The 22425-nt window shown below is 38.0% G+C and overlaps 1 protein-coding gene across 2 annotated transcripts in view; it reads right to left on the bottom strand.

The window, feature by feature from the left end:
- Positions 1-22425, bottom strand: part of TEX11 (testis expressed 11) — a 203967-nt gene that overhangs the window by 142095 nt on the left and 39447 nt on the right. For both annotated transcript variants that reach the window (XM_019956488.2, XM_070785334.1), the window contains exons 6-8: positions 13176-13256; positions 12975-13094; positions 4541-4621 (exon numbers count right to left, since the gene is read on the bottom strand). In XM_019956488.2, the coding sequence (XP_019812047.2) occupies positions 4541-4621; positions 12975-13094; positions 13176-13256 (282 nt within the window). The remainder of the gene's footprint in view (positions 1-4540; positions 4622-12974; positions 13095-13175; positions 13257-22425) is intronic.

Below are 22425 nucleotides of genomic sequence, written 5' to 3'. Positions count from 1 at the left end.
GTAGCCTACCAGGATCCTCTGTCCATGGGATTCTCCAGGCAAGAATACTGGAGTGGGTTGCCATTTCCTTCTCCAAAGATCACAGCATCCAGTCCCATTACTTCATGGCAAATAAGTGAGGAAACAATGGAAATAGTGGCATATTTTATTTTCCTGGGCTCCAAAATCACTGCAGACAGTGACTGCAGCCATGAAATTAAAAGATGTTTCCTTATTGGGAAAAAAGCTATGACAACCCTAGACAGCATATTAAAAAGCAGAGATACCACTTTGCCAACAAAGGTCCACATAGTCAAAGCTATGGTTTTTCCAGCAGCCATGTATGGATGTAAGAGTTGAACCATAAAAAAGGCTGAAGGTAAAAGTGAAAGTCAGTCATGTTCAACTCTTTCATTCTTAGGTCAGAATACTGGAGTGGGTAGCCTTCCCCTTCTCCAGGCCATCTTTCCCACCCAGGGAACAAACCCAGGTCTCCCACATTGCAGGCAGATTCTTTACCAGCTGAGCCACAAGGGAAGCCCAAGAATACTAGAGTGGGTAGCCTATCCCTTCTCAAGCAAATGTTCCTGACCCAGGAATCAAACCAGGATCTCTTGCATTGCAGGCAGATTCTTTACCAACTGAGCTATCAGGGAAGCCCCAAAGAAGGATGAGCACCAAAGAATTTATGCTTTTGAATTGTGGTGTTGAAGAAGACTCTTGAGAGTCCCTTAGACAGCAAAGAGATCAAACCAGTCAATCCTAAAGAAATCAACCCTGAATATTCATTGGAAGGACTTGCTGAAGCTGAAGCTCCAATACTTTGGCCACCTGCTGCAAAGAGCTGACTCACTGGAAAAAACCCTGATGCTGGGAAAGACAGATGGCAGGAAGAGAGGCGGGTGACAGAGGATGAGATGGTTATGTATACACACACACACACTCTTTCCCCTTACAGGTTATTACAGAGTATGGAATATAGTTTTCTGTGCTATACAGTAGGTCCTTGTTGGTTATCTATTTTATATAAACAGTAGTAGATGCATGTTAATCCCAACCACCTAATTTATCCCTCCCAGCCTTTTCCCTTTGATAACCATAAGTTTGTTTTTGAGCTCTCTAAGTCTGTTTCTGTCTTAAATAAGCTCATTAGTATCTTTTTCAGATTTCACATATAAGCAATATTATACGATACATGTCTTTGTCTGGCTTACTTCACTTAGCATGTTAATCTCTAGGTCCATCCATGTTGCTGCAAATGGCATTTATTTCATTATTTCTTATGGCTGAGTAATATTCCATTGTGTATATATACCACATCATCATCCATTCATCTGTTGATGGACACTTAGGTTGCTTCCATGTCTTGGCTGTTTATAAATAGTGTTGCAATGAACACTTGAGTGCATGTATCTTTTTCTATTACAGTTTCCTCAGGGTATATGCCCAGTAGTGGGATTGTTGGGTCACATGGTAGTTTTATTCCTAGTTTTTTAAGCAATCTCCATACTGTTCTCCACAGTAGCTGTACCAATTTACATTCCCAACAACACTGTAGGAGGGTTCCTTTTTCTCCACATCCTCTCCAGCATTTATTATTTGTAGACTTTTCAATGATGGTCATTTTGACCAGAATGAGGTGATACTTCACTGTAGGAAAAACAACCCAACTTTGTTTTTATTTAAACAGCAGGAAATAATTTCTTACAGTTCTGAAGGTTACAAAAGTCCAAAATTAAAAGTTTAACCATCACTTTTCTATGGTAAAGGCTCTCTTCCCAGAGCTGCCTTCATGCATGATAGGGTAGAGGATATGAGAAAAGCAAGTTCTCTGGTGCCCTTCTTATAAGGGTACTAACTCCATCATGAAGGCCCTTCCTCATCTAAGCTTAATTACCTCCCCAAAACCCTACCACCATACACATGGAGAGTTAAGGCTTCAGCAGATAAGTTTGGGTCAAGAGGGGACACACTTTAGTTCATAGCATTTTGTAAAAACTGGCACCAGTAGAAATGCTAAATATTTTCATGTTCAGCAACTTGTAACACTATTTATAACAGTATTTAAAATCATATTAATATAGTTGTAATCTTAAAAATCCCCATTTTAAAAGATCCAAGGACTTTAATACATAGGTCCCAAGGAAGCTATAAAAATAATTGGTAAGCACATGAAAAGATGCTTAGTGTCATTACTTAGTAGGGAAATGCAAGCCAAAGGCACAATGAGAAACCACTTCACACCTACTAAGATGGCTATGATAGTAATTTTTTTAAAGCCAAGACAATAACAAGTGTTGCTAAGGGTATGGAGAAACTGGAACCCCAATTCAAATGCTGGTGGGAATGTAAAATGGTACAGCCAGTATTAAAAAGAGTTTGGTGGTTCATCGAAAAGTTAAACATAAAATTACCATATTACCAACCATTCAAGTCTTAGATTAAAACAGCTAAAAGCAGGGATTCCAATACTTGTACACCAATGTTCATTACAGCATTATTCACAGTAACCAAAAGGTGGAAACAACTCAAGTATCTATCAATTGATGAACAGATAAAATTAGGTATATACATACAATGAAATATTATTCAGTCATAGAAAGGAACCCAGTTCTGATACATGCCATGATATGCACCTTGAAAATATTAATGCTAAATGAAATAAGTCAGACACAAAAGGATAAATATTATATGATTCCATTTATATAAAATATCTAGAACAAGCAAGTTCACAGAGACAGAAAGTAAATTAGAGGTTACCAGGGGAGGCAGTAATGAGGAGTATTTGTGTAATGAGTACAGAGTTTCTATCAGTACAGAGTGGTGATGGTTATACAACACTGTGAATGTACTTAGTGCCACTGAATTGCATGCTTAAAAATTGTTAAAATGGCAAATTTTATGTTATATATATTTTAGCTCAATAAAAAATTATACTAGAATGTCACCTAATAAATATAGAAAGGATAGAATTAGAAAAATAGCCAGGTGTCAACCATCACAGTACCAATTCAGGCAGGAAATCTCAACAGATAGTGAAAGTTGGATGAGAAACTGGATTTTACAAAGTCTCAGAGCATCATTTCACAAAACACTTAGGAATAACAAAGGGAAAAAATACATAAGTTTGAAACCTGTAAGAAACCATTTTAACCAAGAGATCAAAGTTAGCACCACCACCAATAGAATAAATCAAACTTGTATGTCATTCAACAGAATCATTTCTGTGATTTTCTGGCCCCAAATTCATAACCTAGTCTAATCGTAAGGAATCTTTGAACAAACCCTAATTTGGTTAGAGAGAGGTAATTGCAGAGACGTCGTTTAAGGGTTTAAACTTGCAGCTAGTAGATAATTTCTGGAAATCTAATGTACAACATAGTGATTTTAGTCAAGAATACTGTGCTTTAAATTTTTAAATTGCTAAGGAACTAGATCTTGACTCTTCTCAACACAAAAAAATGACATTTATGTGACATTATAAAGGTGTTAGCTAACACTACTCCAGTAACCATACTGCAAATTAAAAGTGTATCAAATCAACATGTGAAATACCTCAAATTTATACAGTGTTATATGTCAAATATACCTCAATAAAATTTCTTTTTAATTTTTGAAAAATAAATTAAGTCACATTCTACAAAATGGCTGTTCTGGAATCTTCAAAATTGTCAAGGTCATGAAAGTCAAGGCAAAAGTGAGGAAGTTTTCCAGTGAAAGAGACTAGAGACTAAGTGAATCCTAGAAAGAATCCATTTTGTGTAAAGATCAGTATTGAAAAACTTGAACTAGGTCTCAGGGCAAAGGATATATAGGAATTCTTTGTATGATTCTTGTTACAGTTTTGTAACTGTGAAATTGTTTTTAATTTTTTTAAAGACTAGAAGAGTACCTCCACATAATATTAGCAATATATAAATAGTTACTGAATTAAGTTCTACATTATAACATAGAATTTGAGAGAAAAGTACAACCAGTTTCACACGAAGGTACAAGTGATGGAGCCCTGAGACCATCCTGATACCAAATTTATCTTTGGTATCAGTCTCCTCTGTAACAGTAAAGACTGAAGTAAGCATAGGCCTGAAATAGGGGAGAAAGAATGGAAAAGGGAGATAAAGTGGAAAAATTAAAAATTATCTACTCTGGAATACTGATGAACTCCAGTCTGAGAAACAGGTTTTATTTATCCTATCAAACTGCTCACACCTCCAAATCCCAATATAGAAAAATACTATGGCAATGATAATGAATAGCTGCTATCAACCTTGTCAGTAGGGCAATAAACTCATTTTTTCTTTCTTTCATCATATACCATGACATATGGAGGAAATATTACCAAAGTATTTTGACAATAAAAGGGAAAGCAAAGAAATGTTAAGTAACCTGTATCACTTTTTAGAACACCTGTTCTATTAAAGAGCAAAAGCAGCAAAATATTTCAAACCTTGGCTAAGTAAGTAAATCTTATACAAAATATAAACTCTATAGGAGCACATGAAGTAGTAATGAGTCTTCCTAGAATGTGATACAGGAGAATGAAGGCAGAGATTTCACTCACCATTTGGGGAAGCCTCACCAACATATCTTTACAGCGTAGTATACAACGAGATGCTTTTTGAAAATTCCCTCCAGCAACTGCCTGGGAAAGCAAAAAACAAAATGTCAGTAACTGGTTAAAATGAATAACAAGCTATATGTCTAAAAGTCAATTCTGACATGTGAACTGCTGTTAAAAAGTCTTGATTTGTTTACTTCTTCTTTTCCAATGTGGATTCCTACTATTTTTCTTCTCTGATTGCTATGGCTAGGACTACGAAAATTATGTTGAATAATAGAGGTGAGAGTGGGCACTGTTATCGTGTTCCTGACTTTAGAGGAAATGCTTTCAGCTTTTCACCATTTAGGATGCTTACTGTGGGTTGGCTGCATATGGCCTTTATTATGTTAAGGTATGCCTACTTTCTGAAGAGTTTTTAATCATAAATTATGATTTAATCATAAATCATAATTTTCTCAAAGGCTTTCTATGCATCTATTGAGATGATCAATTTGTTAATATGGTGTATCTTCTTCAGCTCCATAGTTCAAAAGACTAAATTCTTTGATGCACAAGCCTTCTTTATGGTCCAACTCTCACATCCATATATTTGTTGTTGTTCAGTTGCTTGGTCATGTCTGACTATCTGCGACCCCATGGACTGCAGCACACCAGGCTTCCCTGTCCTTCACCGTACCCCGGAACTTGCTCAAATTCACGTCCAGTGAGTCAGTGATGCCATTCAACCATCTTATCCTCTGTCGTCCCCTTCTCCTCCAGCCTTCAACCTTTCCCAGCATCAGGGTCTATTCTAATGAGTCAGCTCTTCACATCAGGTGGCCAAAGTATTGGAGCTTTAGCATCAGTCCTTCCAATGAATATTCAGGACTGATTTCCCTCAGGATTAACTGCTTTCATCTCCTTGCAGTCCAGGGGACGTTCAAGGGTCTTCTCCAACACCACAGTTCAAAACCATCAATTCTTTGGCAGTAAGCCTTCTTTATGGAGCAACTCTCACATCCATACATAACTACCAGAAAAACCATAGCTTTGACTATATGGACCTTTGTTGGGAAAGTAATGTCTCTGCTTTTTAATATGCTGTCTAGGTTTGTCATAGTATTTCTTCCAAGGAGCAAGTGTCTTTTAATTTCACAGATACAGTCACTATCCATGGTGATTCTGGAGCCTAAGAAAAAAATAGTCTGTTACTGTTCCCATTGTTTCCCCATCTACTGGCATGAACTGATGGGACCGGATGCCATGATCCATCTTTTGAATGCTGTGATTTAAGCCAGTATTTTCACTCTCCTCTTTCACCTTGATCAAGATACTCTTTAGTTCTTTTTTGCTTTCTGCCATAAGGGTGGTATCTGGAAAACTCAGCAGTGGCCACAGGACTGGAAAAGGTCAGTTTTCATTCCAATCCCAAAGGCGGCAATGCCAAAGAACATTCAAACTACCGCACGATTGCACTCATCTCACACGCTAGCAAAGTAACACTCAAAATTCTCCAAGCCAGGCTTCAACAGTACGTGAACTGTGAACTTCCAGATGTTCATGTTGGATTTAGAAAAGGCAGAGGAAGCAGAGATCAAATTGCCAACATCCGTTGGATCAGTGGAAAAGTGAGAGAGTTCCAGAAAAACATCTACTTCTGCTTTATTGACTATGCCAAAGCCTTTTGACTTTGTGGATCACAACAAACTGTGGAAAATTCTTAAAGAAATGGGAATACCAGACCACCTGACCTGTCTCCTGAGAAATCTGTATGCAAGTCAAGAAGCAACTATTAGAAATGGACATGGAACAACAGACTGGCTACAAGTCAGAGAAGGAGTACATCAAGGCTGTATATTGTCACCCTGCTTATTTAACTTATATGCAGAGTACATCATGAGAAACACTGGGCTGGATGAAGCACAAGATGGAATCAAGATTGCAGGGAGAAATATCAATAACCTCAGATATGCAGATAACACCACTCTCATGGCAGAAAGCAAAGAAGAACTAGAGAGCCTCTTGATGAAAGTAAAGAGGAGAATGAAAAAGCTGGTTTAAAACTAAACATTCAGAAAACTAAGATCATGGCATCTGGGCCCATCACCTCATGGCAAATAGATGGGAAAACAATGAAAACAGTGAGAGACTTTATTTTGGGGGGGGGCCTCCAAAATCACTGCAGATGGTGATTGCAGCCATGAAATTAAGACACTTGCTCCTTGGAAGAAAAGCTATGACCAACCTAGACAGCATATTAAAAAGCAGAGACCTTATTTTGCCAACAAAGGTCTGTTTTGTCAAAGCCATTGTTTTTCCAGGAGTCATGTATGGATGTGAGAATTGGACTATAAAGAAAGCTTGCTGTTGCTGCTGCTGCTGCTGCTGCTAAGTCACTTCAGTTGGGTCCGACTCTGTGTGACCCCATAGATGGCAGCCCATCAGGCTCCACCGTCCCTGGGATTCTCCAGGCAAGAACACTGGAGTGGGTTGCCATTTCCTTCTCCAATGCATGAAAGTGAAAAGTGAAAGTAAAGTCGCTGCTCAGCCATAAAAAAATAAAATTTTGCCATTTGCAACAACATAGATGGACTTGGGAGGGTACTATGCTAAAAAGTGAAATGAGCCAGATAGAGAAAGAAAAATGCTGTATGATATCACTTGTATGTGGAATCTAAAAACTGCACCAAACTAGTGAATAAAACAAACAAACAAACAAACAAAAAGACTCACAGATCCAAAGAACAAACTTGCAGTTACCAATGAGGAGAGGGAAGGGGGGTAAGGGCTACATAGGGGTAGGGGATTAAGAGGTATAAACTATTATGAATAAAATAAGCTATAAGAATATACTGTATAATATGGGAATATTTTATAATAACTATAAATGGAGTATAACCTTTAAAATTGTCAATCACTATATTGTACATGTGTAACATATAACACTGTACATCAACTATACGTCAACAAAACAGTAAATAAAATAAACCATATAGGTCTTTTTCACATGAACTACTATCAAGTCAAATGCATCCCTGTCACAGTATATAATATAGAGTTGTGATCTCTTAAATATTAGATTTTTATAGGCCTGAGGAGGTTAAGTAACACCCCAAAGTCATAGAGCGAGTTGGTAGAAGAGTTAAGATATAAGACCAAGACCTGCTGGACTTTTTATCAATTTTTTAGTAGTTGCATTAAAGTAACTGACAAAGGATATTAACATTTAAAAGCAAACAAAATTACCACAAAGGGTTCTCTTTTTTTACAGCAACCTAATTTGAGTGAACTCCAAGAGACAATGGGGGACAGAGGAGCCTGGTGTGCTGTAGTACATGGGGGAGTCACAAAAGAGTTGGACATGTCTTAGTGACTGAACAACAACAAAGTTGTGGGTAGGGAGTGTTAGACTAAAAGTCAGAGAATCATGGTTCTAGTCTTAGATCTTCAATTAACTCACATCATCTCTCTGAACCTCAGTTTCATCATTTAAAAAATGAGAAGGAATTAAAACCTAACTAAATGGGTAATATCTCATATCCATGGATCAAAACACTTAACATTATTAAGATAGCAATACTCCTCAAACTGATCCACAGATTCAGTGGTTTTCTTATGAAAATTCCAACTGGCTTTGTTGCAAAAATTAACAAGCTTTTTCTAAAATTCATATGGAAATGCAAGAGACCCAGAAGAGTCAAATAATCCTGAAAAATAACAAAGCTGGAAAATTCACCCTTCCTTATATCAAAACTGACTACACAGCTACTGTACTCAAGACACCATAGCACTGGTGTAAGGACAAACATACAGATCAATGGGAACAGAATCAACAGTTCAGAAATAAATCCTCACATTTCTGATCAATTAATTTTTGACAAGGGTGATAAAACCATTCAATGGGGAAAGAACAGTCTTCAACAAATGGTGCTAGGACAACTGGAGAGTTACATGCAAAAGAATGCAAATAGACTCTCATCTCATACCATACATGAAAATTAACTTGAAATGCGTCAAGTCCTAAATGTAAATTCTAAATCTATAAAATTCCTAGATATGAAGAAATTAGAGCCCTCAGAGACTAGTGGCAGAAGTGTAAAATGGTACAAAGCCACTGTGGAAAATAGTCCAGCAGTTTCAACAAAAGGTTAAACAGAGTTATCATGTTTTTGAGCAATTATATTTCTAGGTATGTATCCAAGAGAAATAAAAACATGTACATGCAAAAATCTGTACATGAATGGTCACAGTAGAATTATTTACAATAGCTCCAAATTGAAAACATTCCATATGTTCATCAATAACTGAATGGATAAACAAAATGTGGTATATCCATATAGTACAATAATATTTGGTAATAAAAATACTGATAGATGCTACAACATAGATTGGGCTTCCCTGGTGGCTCGGTTGATAAAGAATCTGCCTGCAATGCAGGACACCTGGGTTCGATCCCTGGGTTGGGAAGATCCCCTGGAGAAGGGAAAGGCTACCCACTCTAGTATTCTGGCCTGGAGATTGTATAGTCCACGGGGTTGCAAACAATTGGACATGACTGAACGACCTTCACTTTCACAACATAGATTAAAGATTAAATTTGAAAACATGCTAAGTAAAAGAAGCTAAGCACAAAAGATTGTTATATGATCTCGTTTATATGAAATGTCCAGAACAGATAAATCTATAAAAACAGAAAGTAGATTAGTGGTTGCTAGCGGTCAGGAAGGCAATGGCACCCCACTCCAATACTGTTGCCTGGAAAATCCCATGGATGGAGGAGCCTGGTAGGCTACAGTCCATGGGGTCGCTAAGAGTCAGACACGACTGAGCGACTTCACTTTCACTTTCCACTTTCATGCATTGGAGAAGGAAATGGCAACCCACTCCAGTGTTCTTGCCTGGAGAATCCCGTGGGTGGAGAAGCCTGGTGGGCTGCAGTCCATGGGGTCGCACAGAGTCGGACACGACTGAAGCGACTTAGCAGCAGCGGTCAGGAGGAATAGGGAATGACTGCAATGTATAGGGGATTTCTTTTGGGGTAATGAAAATGTTTTAAACTTAAGATTGTGCTAAAAGTTCTCAATTGTATGAATATACTGAAACCATTGAATTGTATTTTTAAATGTGTGAATTTTACAGTATATGAATTATATTTCTGTGAAGATGTTAAAAAATAAGATTAGATAATTTTTAAGTTCTCTTTCATTTTCAGAATTACATAATTTCAGAGAGTAAACTCATTCCAGCTTATATTTTGTCAACTTAAAATGCACACCGAACAGCATGGTGACAAAAGAAGGAAACCTATAAGCCAAACTGAGGAAAAGTACAACTCTGAACACTGACATCAACCATTCAATATCACAGTAATCCAAGTATATGCCCCAACCAGTAATGCTGAAGAAGCTGAAGTTGAACAGTTCTATGAAGACCTACAAGACCTTTTAGAACTAACACCCAAAAAAAGATGTCCTTTTCATTATAGGGGACTGGAATGCAAAAGTAGGAAGTCAAGAAATACCTGGAGTAACAGGCAAATTTGGCCTTGGAATACAGAATGAAGCAGGGCAAAGACTAATAGAGTTTTGCCAAGAAAATGCACTGGTCATAACAAACACCCTCTTCCAACAACACAAGAGAAGACTCTATACATGGACATCACCAGATGGTCAACACCAAAATCAGACTGATTATAGTATTTTCAGCCAAAGATGGAGAAGCTCTATATAATCAGCAAAAACAAGACCAGGAGCTGACTGTGGCTCAGACCATGAACTCCTTATTGCCAAATTCAGACTTAAATTGAAGAAAGTAGGGAAAACCAATAGACCGTTCAGGTATGACCTAAATCAAATCCCTTATGATTATACAGTGCAAGTGAGAAATAGACTTAAGGGCCTAGATCTGATAGATAAGAGTGCCTGATGAACTATGGAATGAGGTTTGTGACATTGTACAGGAGACAGGGATCAAGACCATTCCCATAGAAAAGAACTGCAAAAAAGCAAAATGGCTGTCTGGGGAGGCCTTACAAATAGCTGTGAAAAGAAGAGAAGTGAAAAGCAAAGGAAAAAAGGAAAGACATGCATATCTGAATGCAGAGTTCCAAAGAATAGCAAGAAGAGATAAGAAAGCCTTCTTCAGCGATAAATGCAAAGAAATAGAGGAAAACAACAGAATGGGAAAGACTAGGGATCTCTTCAAGAAAATCAGAGATACCAAAGCAACATTTCATGCAAAGATGAGCTCGATAAAGGACAGAAATGGTATGGACCTAACAGAAGCAGAAGATATTAAGAAGAGATGGCAAGAATACACAGACGAACTGTACAAAAAAGATCTTCATGACCCAGATAATCACGATGGTATGATCACTGACTTAGAGCCAGACATCCTGGAATGTGAAGTCAAGTGGGCCTTAGAAAGCATCACTACAAACAAAGCTAGTGGAGGTGATGGAATTCCAGTTGAGCTATTTCAAATCCTGAAAGATGATGCTGTGAAAGTGCTGCACTCAATATGCCAGCAAATTTGGAAAACTCAGCAGTGGCCACAGGACTGGAAAAGGTCAGTTTTCATTCCAATCCCAAAGAAAGGCAATGCCAAAGAATGCTCAAACTACCACACAATTGCACTCATCTCACACACTAGTAAAGTAATGCTCAAAATTCTTCAAGCCAGGCTTCAGCAATATGTGAACCGTGAACTTCCTGATGTTCAAGCTGGTTTCAGAAAAGGCAGAGGAACCAGAGATCAAATTGCCAACATCTGCTGGATCACAGAAAAAGCAAGAGAGTTCCAGAAAAACATCTATTTCTGCCTTATTGACCATGCCAAAGCCTTTGACTGTATGGATCACAATAAACTGTGAAAAATTCTTCAAGAGATGAGAATACCAGAACACCTGATCTGCCTCTTGAGAAATCTGTATGCAGGTCAGGAAGCAACAGTTAGAACTAGACATGGAACAATAGACTGGTTCCAAATAGGAAAAGGAGTTCGTCAAGGCTGTATATTGTCACCCTGTTTATTTAACTTATATGCAGAGTACATCATGAGAAACGCTGGACTGGAAGAAACACAAGCGGGAATTAAGATTGCCGGGAGAAATATCACTAACCTCAGATATGCAGATGACACCACCCTTATGGCAGAAAGTGAAGAGGAACTCAAAAGCCTCTTGATGAAAGTGAAAGAGGAGAGTGAAAAACTTGGCTTAAAGCTCAACATTCAGAAAATGAAGATCATGGCATCCGGTCCCACCACTTCATGGGAAATAGATGGAGAAACAGTGGAAACCGTGTCAGACTTTATTTTTCTGGGCTCCAAAATCACTACAGATTGTGACTGCAGCCATGAAATTAAAAGACGCTTACTCCTTGGAAGAAAAGTTATGACCAACCTAGATAGCATATTCAAAAGCAGAGACATTACTTTGCCAACAAAGGTTCGTCTAGTCAAGGCTATGGTTTTTCCTGTGGTCATGTATGGATGTGAGAGTTGGGACTGTGAGGAAGGCTGAGCACCGAAGAATTGATGCTTTTGAACTGTGGTGTTGGAGAAGACTCTTGAGAATCCCTTGGACTGCAAGGAGATCCCACCAGTCCATTCTGAAGGAGATCAGCCCTGGGATTTCTTTGGAAGGAATGATGCTGAAGCTGAAACTCCAGTACATTGGCCACCTCATGTGAAGAGTTGACTCATTGGAAAAGACTCTGATGCTGGGAGGGATTGGGGGCAGGAGGAGAAGGGGATGACAGAGGATGAGATGGCTGGATGGCATCACTGACTTGATGGACGTGAGTCTGAGTGAACTCCGGGAGTTGGTGATGGTCAGGGAGGCCTGGCGTGCTGCGATTCATGGGGTCACAAAGAGTCGGACACGACTGAGCGACTGATCTGATCTGATCTGAACACTGACATCAGCACACTTTTAGAAAATATTAGCAAACAACTCAGAATAATTTCAAATGTGAAGGCTCTTTTGGCGCAGTACTTTGGGTATTGGAGAAGGAAATGGCAAACCACTCCAGTATTCTTGCCTGGAGAATTCCATGAACATCAGAGCCTGGTAGGCTACAGTTCACAGGGTCACAAAGAATCAGAAATGACTGAACAATCAACACACTTTAGCCATACTGTAAACATAAGAGAGTCACAGAGATAGGTGTTTCAAATAGAAACCACTGCCACAAATAATGATAGATATTACATGCAGTGCTTGAAAATAAGGATTAGTTATCTAAGTCTTTTCAATTTCATCTACCCCAATAAATACCAATTACAATTAGTAATGTCACCTTCAGCTATAAAACAGAGATTAAAAAGGTTAAATATAATATGCAATAAAAGACCAATGACACCTGACTTTCTTCTAATAGGTTATATCTCATCACTTTTGCATTTACATATAGAAAATGCCCCACTGTAAACCTCTGGTGACTATGATACTTACTGCCTCTGCTTGGTAAGAAAGCACTTTCAGAAGGTCCCTCTCCACAGTATTCTTCTGCACCATCACATGTTCCTCAGTGGGGCTCCTCTGAGTTATTTTGGAATATAACTTCTCCAGACTCTGGAAAATAAACCACATTACAATGTAATGATGAAAATAACCACAACTGCTACTAACAGTTAAAAATCAACAGTAACTTACAGTTATGGCAGATTGAAAAAAATCATCAGCAAGTACCACATTTCCAACATTCACCCATCCTTTTCCTGTTTTCATATTCATCTGGAAGAAAGAAGGTACAAAATAATTGTTAAAAATTCACACCTCAAGGACGTTCAAGATGGCAGAGGAGTAAGATGGGGAGATTACCCTCCCCACCCATCAAATGCATCAAAAATTCATCTGAATATGGAACAACTTCTACAGAATGCCTGCTGAACACCAGACTTCCAAAAAGGCAAGCCAACCTCCCCACAACAACGTACAGCAAAAGATAAAGATAAGAAAACAGACAAGATTTCAGGACAGGGACTTGTGCCCCTGGGAAGGAATCCCGAAGGAGGAAAAGTTTCCACACACTCAGAAACCCCCTCAGAGGAGGGGTCAGGGGGGAGCTTTGGAACCTCCGAAGGAAACACAGCAACAGGTGCTTAGAAGGCCAAACGGAGAGAATTCACCAGAGTTCGTTGTCAAACAGCACTTTTCAGCAGAGAAGCAGCTTACATGCCCTTCACGACAATTGGGGCTAGATGCTCAGGCTCAGGCTTCAGGGGTCAGACCCCAGGGAGAGGATCAGGGTTGGCTGCCATCAAGATACTCTGAGGGGACTAGTACAACACAGCTGAGGGAGTCCAGGGAAAATCATGGGCCAGCCAGAGAGGCAAGAGATCACTGTGGTGGGAACGCTCTAACTACGCACACTCCCAGAATGCAGGACCTCACCTTTGCCAGTGCCATAGGTGGGATGAGTCAGCTGTGGTCTATGAAGGTAGAAAAGACATTGCGAGAGCTAGAGGCAGAGGATAGGAGACTACTACAATCTCAACCCCAGGGGTTGCAAGTGCCGCCAAGCTGTGAGCAGGCACAGGTCACTGCCCACACCTTCCTGGGAGACTGAGCAGTTTGACTCTGCTGAGGGACCCACAACTCAGGGCCAGCTCCTATGGGGAAATACATGAGCCACCTGAGACTGTGGCAACTTACCACAGGTCTTGGCTCCAGCAGGCACTCCCCACACACCCCAACTGAGCATGTGAGTCCTAATAGGCTGCCTTGTGTCTGGGTTGGGAACAGACACCAGAGAGCAGCCCACAAACAGAGGGAGGGCCAAAACCAAAGTGGAACACCAGAGGATGTGTGAGCAAAGGAGAGAAGGGGGCAGTACTCCTACAGCAGGTGCAGTGGATTAAATCCCCACAATTAGCCTGAGACTGTGGGCTTAGGAGCAACTGTGGACTTTAGGAGCAAGTACAAGCTGGAGAAAGGCAAGATATGAGTCTCAGACATACTGCACAGAACAGCTCCACAGATCTTCCTAGAAATATTGGAGGAATTTCTGAATAGGCAGATTGAGTACAGCACACAGTATGGAAAGGTCAATGGAGGAATTACAAGAATATTCTTCATATTACCATTCAATATATACTTTGCTATTTTTTCCCTTTTTTTATCATACTGTTCTAATGTTGTTTTTTCTCCATTATTCTTTTAATTTTTATTTTTTATAACCTACTTATTATTCCTTTTTAAAAAACATCTTATTTTTAAATAAATTCATTTTATTTTCCTATTTTTACAGTATTTACATTTCCCCCATGTTTCTTATTTTGTATTTTTGCTAGTCTAGTTTTTAGTATTCATTTTCACTTCTGGGTTTGTCTATTGGCTTGACTGTTCTCTTCTGACTCCTGCTTTTATCTTAATTTTATTTCTTTTCTCTTTTTTTTCTCTTCTGTTTGTAAGTGTGTAAGTTTCTTTGGGTGTTCTGGGCTGTTCAGTGGAGCTTTCACCATTAGTCTTCTCTGCTGTGAGACCTGTGAAGTCTTGGTCCTACAGTAAGGGGTCAGGCCTGAACTCCAAAAGTGGAAGACCCAAGTTCAGGACTTTGGATCCCAGAGAACTCGCAACCCCATGGAACATTAATTGATGAGAATTCTCCCAAAGGCCTTCATTTCAACATTGAGACCAAGCCCCAAGCAAAGGCCAGCAAGCTACAGTGTGGACACCTCACACCAAAACTTCTGCAAACAGGAACACAACCTTGCTCATTAGCAGAGAGGCTGCCCAAAGCCATATCAACCCATACACACCCCAAAACACACTATTGGACCCAACACTGTCCTTCAGAGAGATAAGATCTAGCTCCATCCACCAGAACACAGGCACAAATCTGCCAAACCAGGAAACCTTCACAAGGCATTGGTCCAACCCCACCTAGGGGAAGGAGACTCCACAGTTAAAAGGAACTACAACCTTCCCGCCTGTAGAAAGGAGACCCCAAACACAGTAAATTAAATAAAAGGAAAAGACAGAGAAACATCCAGCAGATAAAAGAACATGGTAAAAACTCACAAGACCAAACAAACGAAGAGAAAATAGTCTACCTCAAAAATAAATCAAGAGTAACAATAGTAAAGATGATCCAAAGACTAAGAAATAAAATGGAAGCACAGATAAATAGACTTGAGGCACAGATCAAGAAGATACAAAAATGTTTAACAAGGACCTAGCAGAAATAAAGAAGAGACAATCAGCAATGAACAACACAATAACTGAGATTAAAAATACACTAGTGGGAATCAACAGCAGAATAACTGAGGCAGAAGAATGAATAAGTGAGCTGAAGACAAAATTGTGGAAATAACTGAAGCCAAGCAGAATAAAGAAAAAAGGACAGTCTCAGAGACCTCTGGGATAACATTATGCATACCCAACCTTTGAATTATATGGGTCCCAGAAGAAGAAGAGAAAAAAAAAAGGGTAGGAAAAATACTGGAGGAGATTATAATCAAAAACTTCCCTAACATGGGAAGGGAAATAGCCACCCAAATCCAGGAAACCCAGAGAGTCCCATACAGGAGAAACCCAAGGAGAAACACACCAAGACAAATACTAATCAAACTAATGAAAATTAAACACAAAGAACAAACATTAAAAGCACCAAGGGAAAAGCAACAAATAATATTCAAGGGGATCCCCACAACAACTGATCTTTCAACAGAAACTGCAGGCCAGGAGGGAGTGGCAGGATATACTTAAAGTGATGAAAGTGAAAAGCCTGCAACCAAGATTACTCTATCCAGCAAGGATTTCATTCATATTCAAAGGAAAAATCAAAAGCTTTCCAGACAAGGAAAGGTTAAGAGAATTCAGTACCACCAAACCAGCTTTACAACAAATGCTAAAGGAACTTTTGTAAGCAGGAAGCATAAGACGAAAGAAAAGGACTAAAAAAAACAAACCACAAACAATAAAGTAAATGGTAATAGGATCATACATATCAATAATTACCTTAAGTATAAATGGATTAAATGTTCTAACCAAAAGACACAGATTGGCTGATTGGATGTAAAAACAAGATGGCTATATGGGCTGTCTACAAGAAATCCACTTCCGACCTAGAGACACATACAGAATGAAAGCGAGGGGCTTGGAAAAGATATTCCATGCAAATGGAAATCAAAAGAAAGCTCGAGCAGCAATACTCATATCAGATAAAATAGAATTTAAAATAAAGACTGTTACAAGAGACAAAGAAGGGCACTACATAATGATGAAGGGATCAATCCAAGAAGATATAACAATTATATGTGTACCCAACACAGGAGCACCTCAATACAGAAGGCAAATGTTACCAAATATTAAAGGGGAAATCAACAGTAACAAAGTAATAGTGAGGGCCTTTAACACCCAACTCACACCAATGGACAGATCATCCAGACAGAAAATTAATAAAGAAACAAAAGCTTTAAATGATACATTGGACCAATGGGACCTAACTGATATCTTGATACATAAAGGGCATTTCATCCAAAAACAGTAGACTGTACTTTTTCTCAAGTGCACATGGAACGTTCTCCAGGATAGATCACATCTGAGTCACAAATCAAGCCTTGGTAAATTTTAAAGAACAGATATCATTTCAAGCATCTTTTCTGACCATAATGCTATAAGATTAGATATCAACTACAGGGGAAAAAATATAAAAACACAAACACATAGAGGATAAATAATACACTTATGAATCACCAAGAGGTCACCAAAGAATTTAAAGAGGAGCTCAGAAAATACCTAGAAGCAAATGACAATGAAAAACAACAACTCAAAACCAATGCGATGCAGTAAAGGCAGTGCTATGAGGAAGTCTATGGCAACACAATCCTACCTCAAGACACCAGAGAAACATCAAATAAATGACTTAACCCTAAACCTAAAGTAACTAGAAAAAGAACAAAAATAATCCAAAGTCAATAGAAAGAAAGAAATGATAAAGATCAGAGCAGAAATAAAAGAAATGAAGGAGACAGTAGCAAAGACTGATAAATCTAAAAGCTGGTTTGAGACAGCACAAGAGACACAGATGTATAGAACAGCCTGTTGGACTCTGTGGGAGAGGGAGAGGGTGGAATGATTTGGGGGAATGGCACTGAAACATGTATAATATCATATATGAAACGAATCACCAGTCCAGGTTCGATGCAGGATACAGGATGCTTGGGGCTGGTGCACTGGGATGACCCAGAGGGATGGTATGGGGAGGGAGGTGGGAGAGGGGTTCAGGATGGGGAACATGTGTACACTCGTGATGGATTCATGTTGATGTATGGCAAAACCAATACAATATTGTAAAGTAATTAACCTCCAATTAAAATAAGTAAATTTATATTAAAAAAGCTGGTTCTTTGAAAAGATAAACAAAATTGATAAACCATTAGATAAACTCATGAAGAAAAAAGGAGAAGACTCAGATCAATAAAATTAGAAATGAAAAACAAATTACAACAGACAATGCAGATATACAAAGGATCACAAGAGACTACTACAAGCAACTCTATGCCAATAAAACACACAACCTCTAAGAAATGGACAAATTCTTAGAAAAATATAACCTTGCAAAACTGAATCGGGAAGAAATAGAAAAAATGAAGTGACCAACTAGAAGCATGGAAATCAAAACTGTAATAAAAAAATCTCCCCACAAAAAGCCAAGAATCATATGGTTTCACAGGTAAATTCTACCAAAAGTTTAGAGAAGAGCTAATACCTATTGTCCTCAAACTCTTCCAGAAAATTACACAGGAAGGAAAACTCCCAAACTCATTCTACAAAGCCCCCATCATACTGATACCAAAACCAGACAAGGGACAAAGTTGCCACAAAGAAAGAAAATCACAGGCCAATATCAATGATGAACATATATGAAAAAATCCTCAACACAATTCTAGCAAATAGAATCCAACAACACATTAAAAGGACCATACATCATGATCAAGTGGGCTTTATCCCTGTGATGCAAGGATTCTTCAGTATATGCAAATCAATCAATGCTATATACCATATTAACAAACTGAGAGATAAAAAACAATCATCTAGAGAAAGCTATTCCACAAAATTCAACACTCATTTATAATAAAAACTCTCGAGAAAGTAGGCATAGAAGGAACATACCTCAACATATTAAAGGCCACATATGACAAACCCATAGCAAACATTATTTTCAATGGTGCAAAAATGAAAGCATTTCCTCTAAAATTAGGAACAAGAAAAGGGTGCCCACTCTTGCCACTATTATTCAACACAGTTTTGGAAGTCCTAGCCACAGCAGTCGGAGAAGAAAAAGAAAGAAAAGGAATGCATATTGGAATAAAAGATACACAGACATCCCTTGCATTCCTATACACTAACAATGAAAAATCAGAAAGAGAAATTAAGGAAACAATCCCATTCACTACTTCAAAAAAAAAAAAAAAAAAACAATAAAATATCTAGGAATAAACTTATGTAAAGAGACAAAAGACCTGTATGCAGAAATCTGTAAGACACTGATGAAAGAAATCAAAGATGACACAGAGATATATCATGTTCTTAGATTGGGATTGGAAGAATCAACATTGTGAAAACGACTAAACTACTCAAAGCAATCTACAGATTCAGTGCAATCCCTAACAAACTACCAATGGTATTTTTCACAGAACTAGAACAAGAAATTTCATAATTTGCATGGAAACAGAAAAGACCTCGAATAGCCAAAGCAATCTTAAGAAAGAAAAACTGAGCTGGAGGAATCAACCTTCCTGACTTCAGACTTTATACAAAGCTACAGTCATCAAGACAATATGGTACTGGCACAAAAACAGAAATACAGATCAATGGAACAAGACATAAAGCCCAGAGATAAACCCACGCACATATGGGCACCTTATGTTTGACCAAGGATGCAAGGATATACAATGGAGAAAAGACAGCCTATTCAACAGTGGTGCTGGAAAAGCCGAGCAGCTATATGTAAAAGAATGAATCTAGAACACCTCCTAACACCACACACAAAAATAAACTCAAAATGGATTAAAGACTTAAATGTAAGGCCAGAAACTATAAAGCTCCTAACAGGAAAACATAGACAGTACACTCCTTGACATAAATCACAGCAAATTCTCTGATTCACATCCTAGAGTAATGGAAATAAAAATGAAAATAAACAAATGGGACCTAATTAAACTTAAAAGCTTTTGCACAACAAAGGAAACTACAAATGAGGTGAAAAGACAAACCTCAGAATGGGAGAAAATAATTACAAATGAGATATCTGACAAAGCATTCATCTCTAAAATATACAAGGAGCTCATGAAGTTCAATACCAGAAAAACAAACAACTCAAACAAAAAGTGGGCAGAAGATCTAAACAGACATTTCTCCAAAGAAGACATACTGATGGCTAATAAATACACGAAAAGATGCTCAACACTGCTCATTATTAGAGAAATGCAAATCAAAACTGCAATGAGGTGTCACCTCACACCAATCAGAATGATCATCATCAAAAAAATCTATAAACAATAAATGCTGGAGAAGATGTAGAGAAAAGGGAACTCTCTTGTATTGTTGGTGAGAATGTAAATTGATACAGCGACTATGGAGAACAGTATGGATATTCCTTAAAGTACTAGGAATAAAACTACCATATAACCCAACAATCTCAATACTGGGCATATACCCTGAGGAAACCATAACAGAAAAAGACACAAGCACCCAAATATTCACTGCAGTACTATCTACAATAGCTAAGACAATGGACATAGATATCCACTGACTGATGAATGGATAAAGAAGTTTGGGTATCTATATATAATGGAATATTTCTCAGCCACAAAAAGGAAAACATTTGAGTCAGTCCTAATGAGGTGGATGAACTTAGAGCCTATTATACAGAGTGAAGTAACTCAAAAAGAGAAAGATAAATACAGTATATTAATGCATATATATGGAATCTAGGGCTTCCCTGGTGGCTTGAATAGTAAAGAATCTGCCTGCAGGGGACCTGGGTTCAGTCACTGGGTCGAGAAGATCCCCTGGAGAAGGGAAAGGCAACCCACTCCAGTATTCTTGCCTGAAGAATTAATTCCATGGACAGAGGAGCCTGAAGGGCTACAGTCCATGGGGTCACAAAGAGTCAGACATGACTAAGTAACTAACACTTTCACTTTCACATGGAATCTAGAAAGATGGCATTGATGAACCCACTTGCAGGGCAGCAGTGGAGATGCAGACATAGAGAACAGACTTGTAGACACAGTGGGGGAAAAGAGAGTGGGAAGAATTGAGAGAATAGCACTGAAACATATATTACCATATGTAAAACAGATAACCAATGGGAATTTGCTGTATAATTCAGGAAGCTCAAATTCAGTGCTCTGTAACAATGCAGAAGGGTTGGATGGGGTGGGAGGGAGGTTCAAGAGGGTGGAGAAATACATATGCCTATGGTTGATTCATGCTGATGTTAGAAACCAACACAATATTGTAAATTAAGTATCTTCCAATTAAAAATTAATAAATTTTTAAAATTCACACCTCTTCTAAATTGGCTGATGATTATACTGGGTAAAATATTTAATCCTCTGTCCAGATTCAGTAGTGTAATCCACAGAAAACAAAAAAGTAACAGCATTTATTAGAATCCTATGTTCTCCATGGAACTCCATAATTAAAGAAAAATGGTCTTAAAAGCAATAATAAAAAATTAATAGACTTGAAAATACATCTTCTAAGAAATATGAAAAGAAAACTTTGGGATAATTTAAACAAGAAGAGAAAGTTCTAAAAATTAATGCCTCACATACCTGAAGAAATTTTTCTATGATAAACACTAGATTATAAGTCAACATACCTGGGATCTGGTATTTAATTATATCTCTAATAAAAATTTTCTTAGTTCAGCAAATGCTTATTATATATCCATTACACGCCAGGCATCCCAAAGAAGCTCACACTATTATAACTGAAAGACATCTAAATAAATAGTTGATGAGTAATACATACAAATACTGTGGAAGCAAACAAGAACTGAATCAAGATGGAGGATTGAGTATACACTATAGCCACACCCTCTATTACAAATCCCTAGAAATGATATGTATATATACTATATACTATGATATACTAGAAACGATATATAATATCATATATATATATAATGATACAGATCATATATATCATATAATTTCTAGGAATTTACATGTTTTTATAGAAATAATATTAATATATGCATATTTTTATATTAATAATAGTCCTGAAAAAAGAGTATTTTTAGTTGATTGGAAATTATGAAGAACCTCTGAAAAATAGCAAATTGACTGAGGCAAAAACCTACATGCTAAAATGCACAAAAATGCAAAATACGGAAATATTCTAGATGTGAACAGGAGGAGTATCAGGCAGTAGGCTTCACTCCCAAAAGACTTTCCCCTCCTCCTCAGAAAGGAACAGTGAGTATGATCACTTAGACTAGAAAAAAGTAGAGTTCCAAATGGCTGACAACACAAGTCAATGCAAAATCTCTGCTCCTAATTCTCGATCAGTTATTGGACTCGGGTTACAGTAAATAGTGTGACACGCTATTCACAGAAAACTATCAAGGACTCTCAAACCAAATATAAGCAAGAATCACCAAATTTTTGAGGGAAACCAGTAATATGAAAGGACAACCCACTACTCAACAAACAGAATACCTGAGGAAATAGAATTAGGACAGCTAATAGATGGAAACAAAGAGATACATCATTATTATCCACAGAATTAAATAGCAGTCACAATCAATAAAATGCTTTTAGTTATCATTCTTTAAAATCAATAAAGCCAAAAATGCAAACATTAGATGTAACTGAAGTTGGAAGGTTAATGATGAGGAAACGGAGAGAGAATGATAAAGGTACTAATATCCTCACAGAGTTGA

This window comes from Bos indicus, chromosome X, assembly GCF_029378745.1.
Source record: "Bos indicus isolate NIAB-ARS_2022 breed Sahiwal x Tharparkar chromosome X, NIAB-ARS_B.indTharparkar_mat_pri_1.0, whole genome shotgun sequence".
Taxonomy (NCBI): Eukaryota; Metazoa; Chordata; class Mammalia; order Artiodactyla; family Bovidae; genus Bos; species Bos indicus.
The sequence above is the reverse complement of the archived record's forward strand: the minus strand, read 5'-3'. Positions and strand labels throughout refer to the sequence as shown.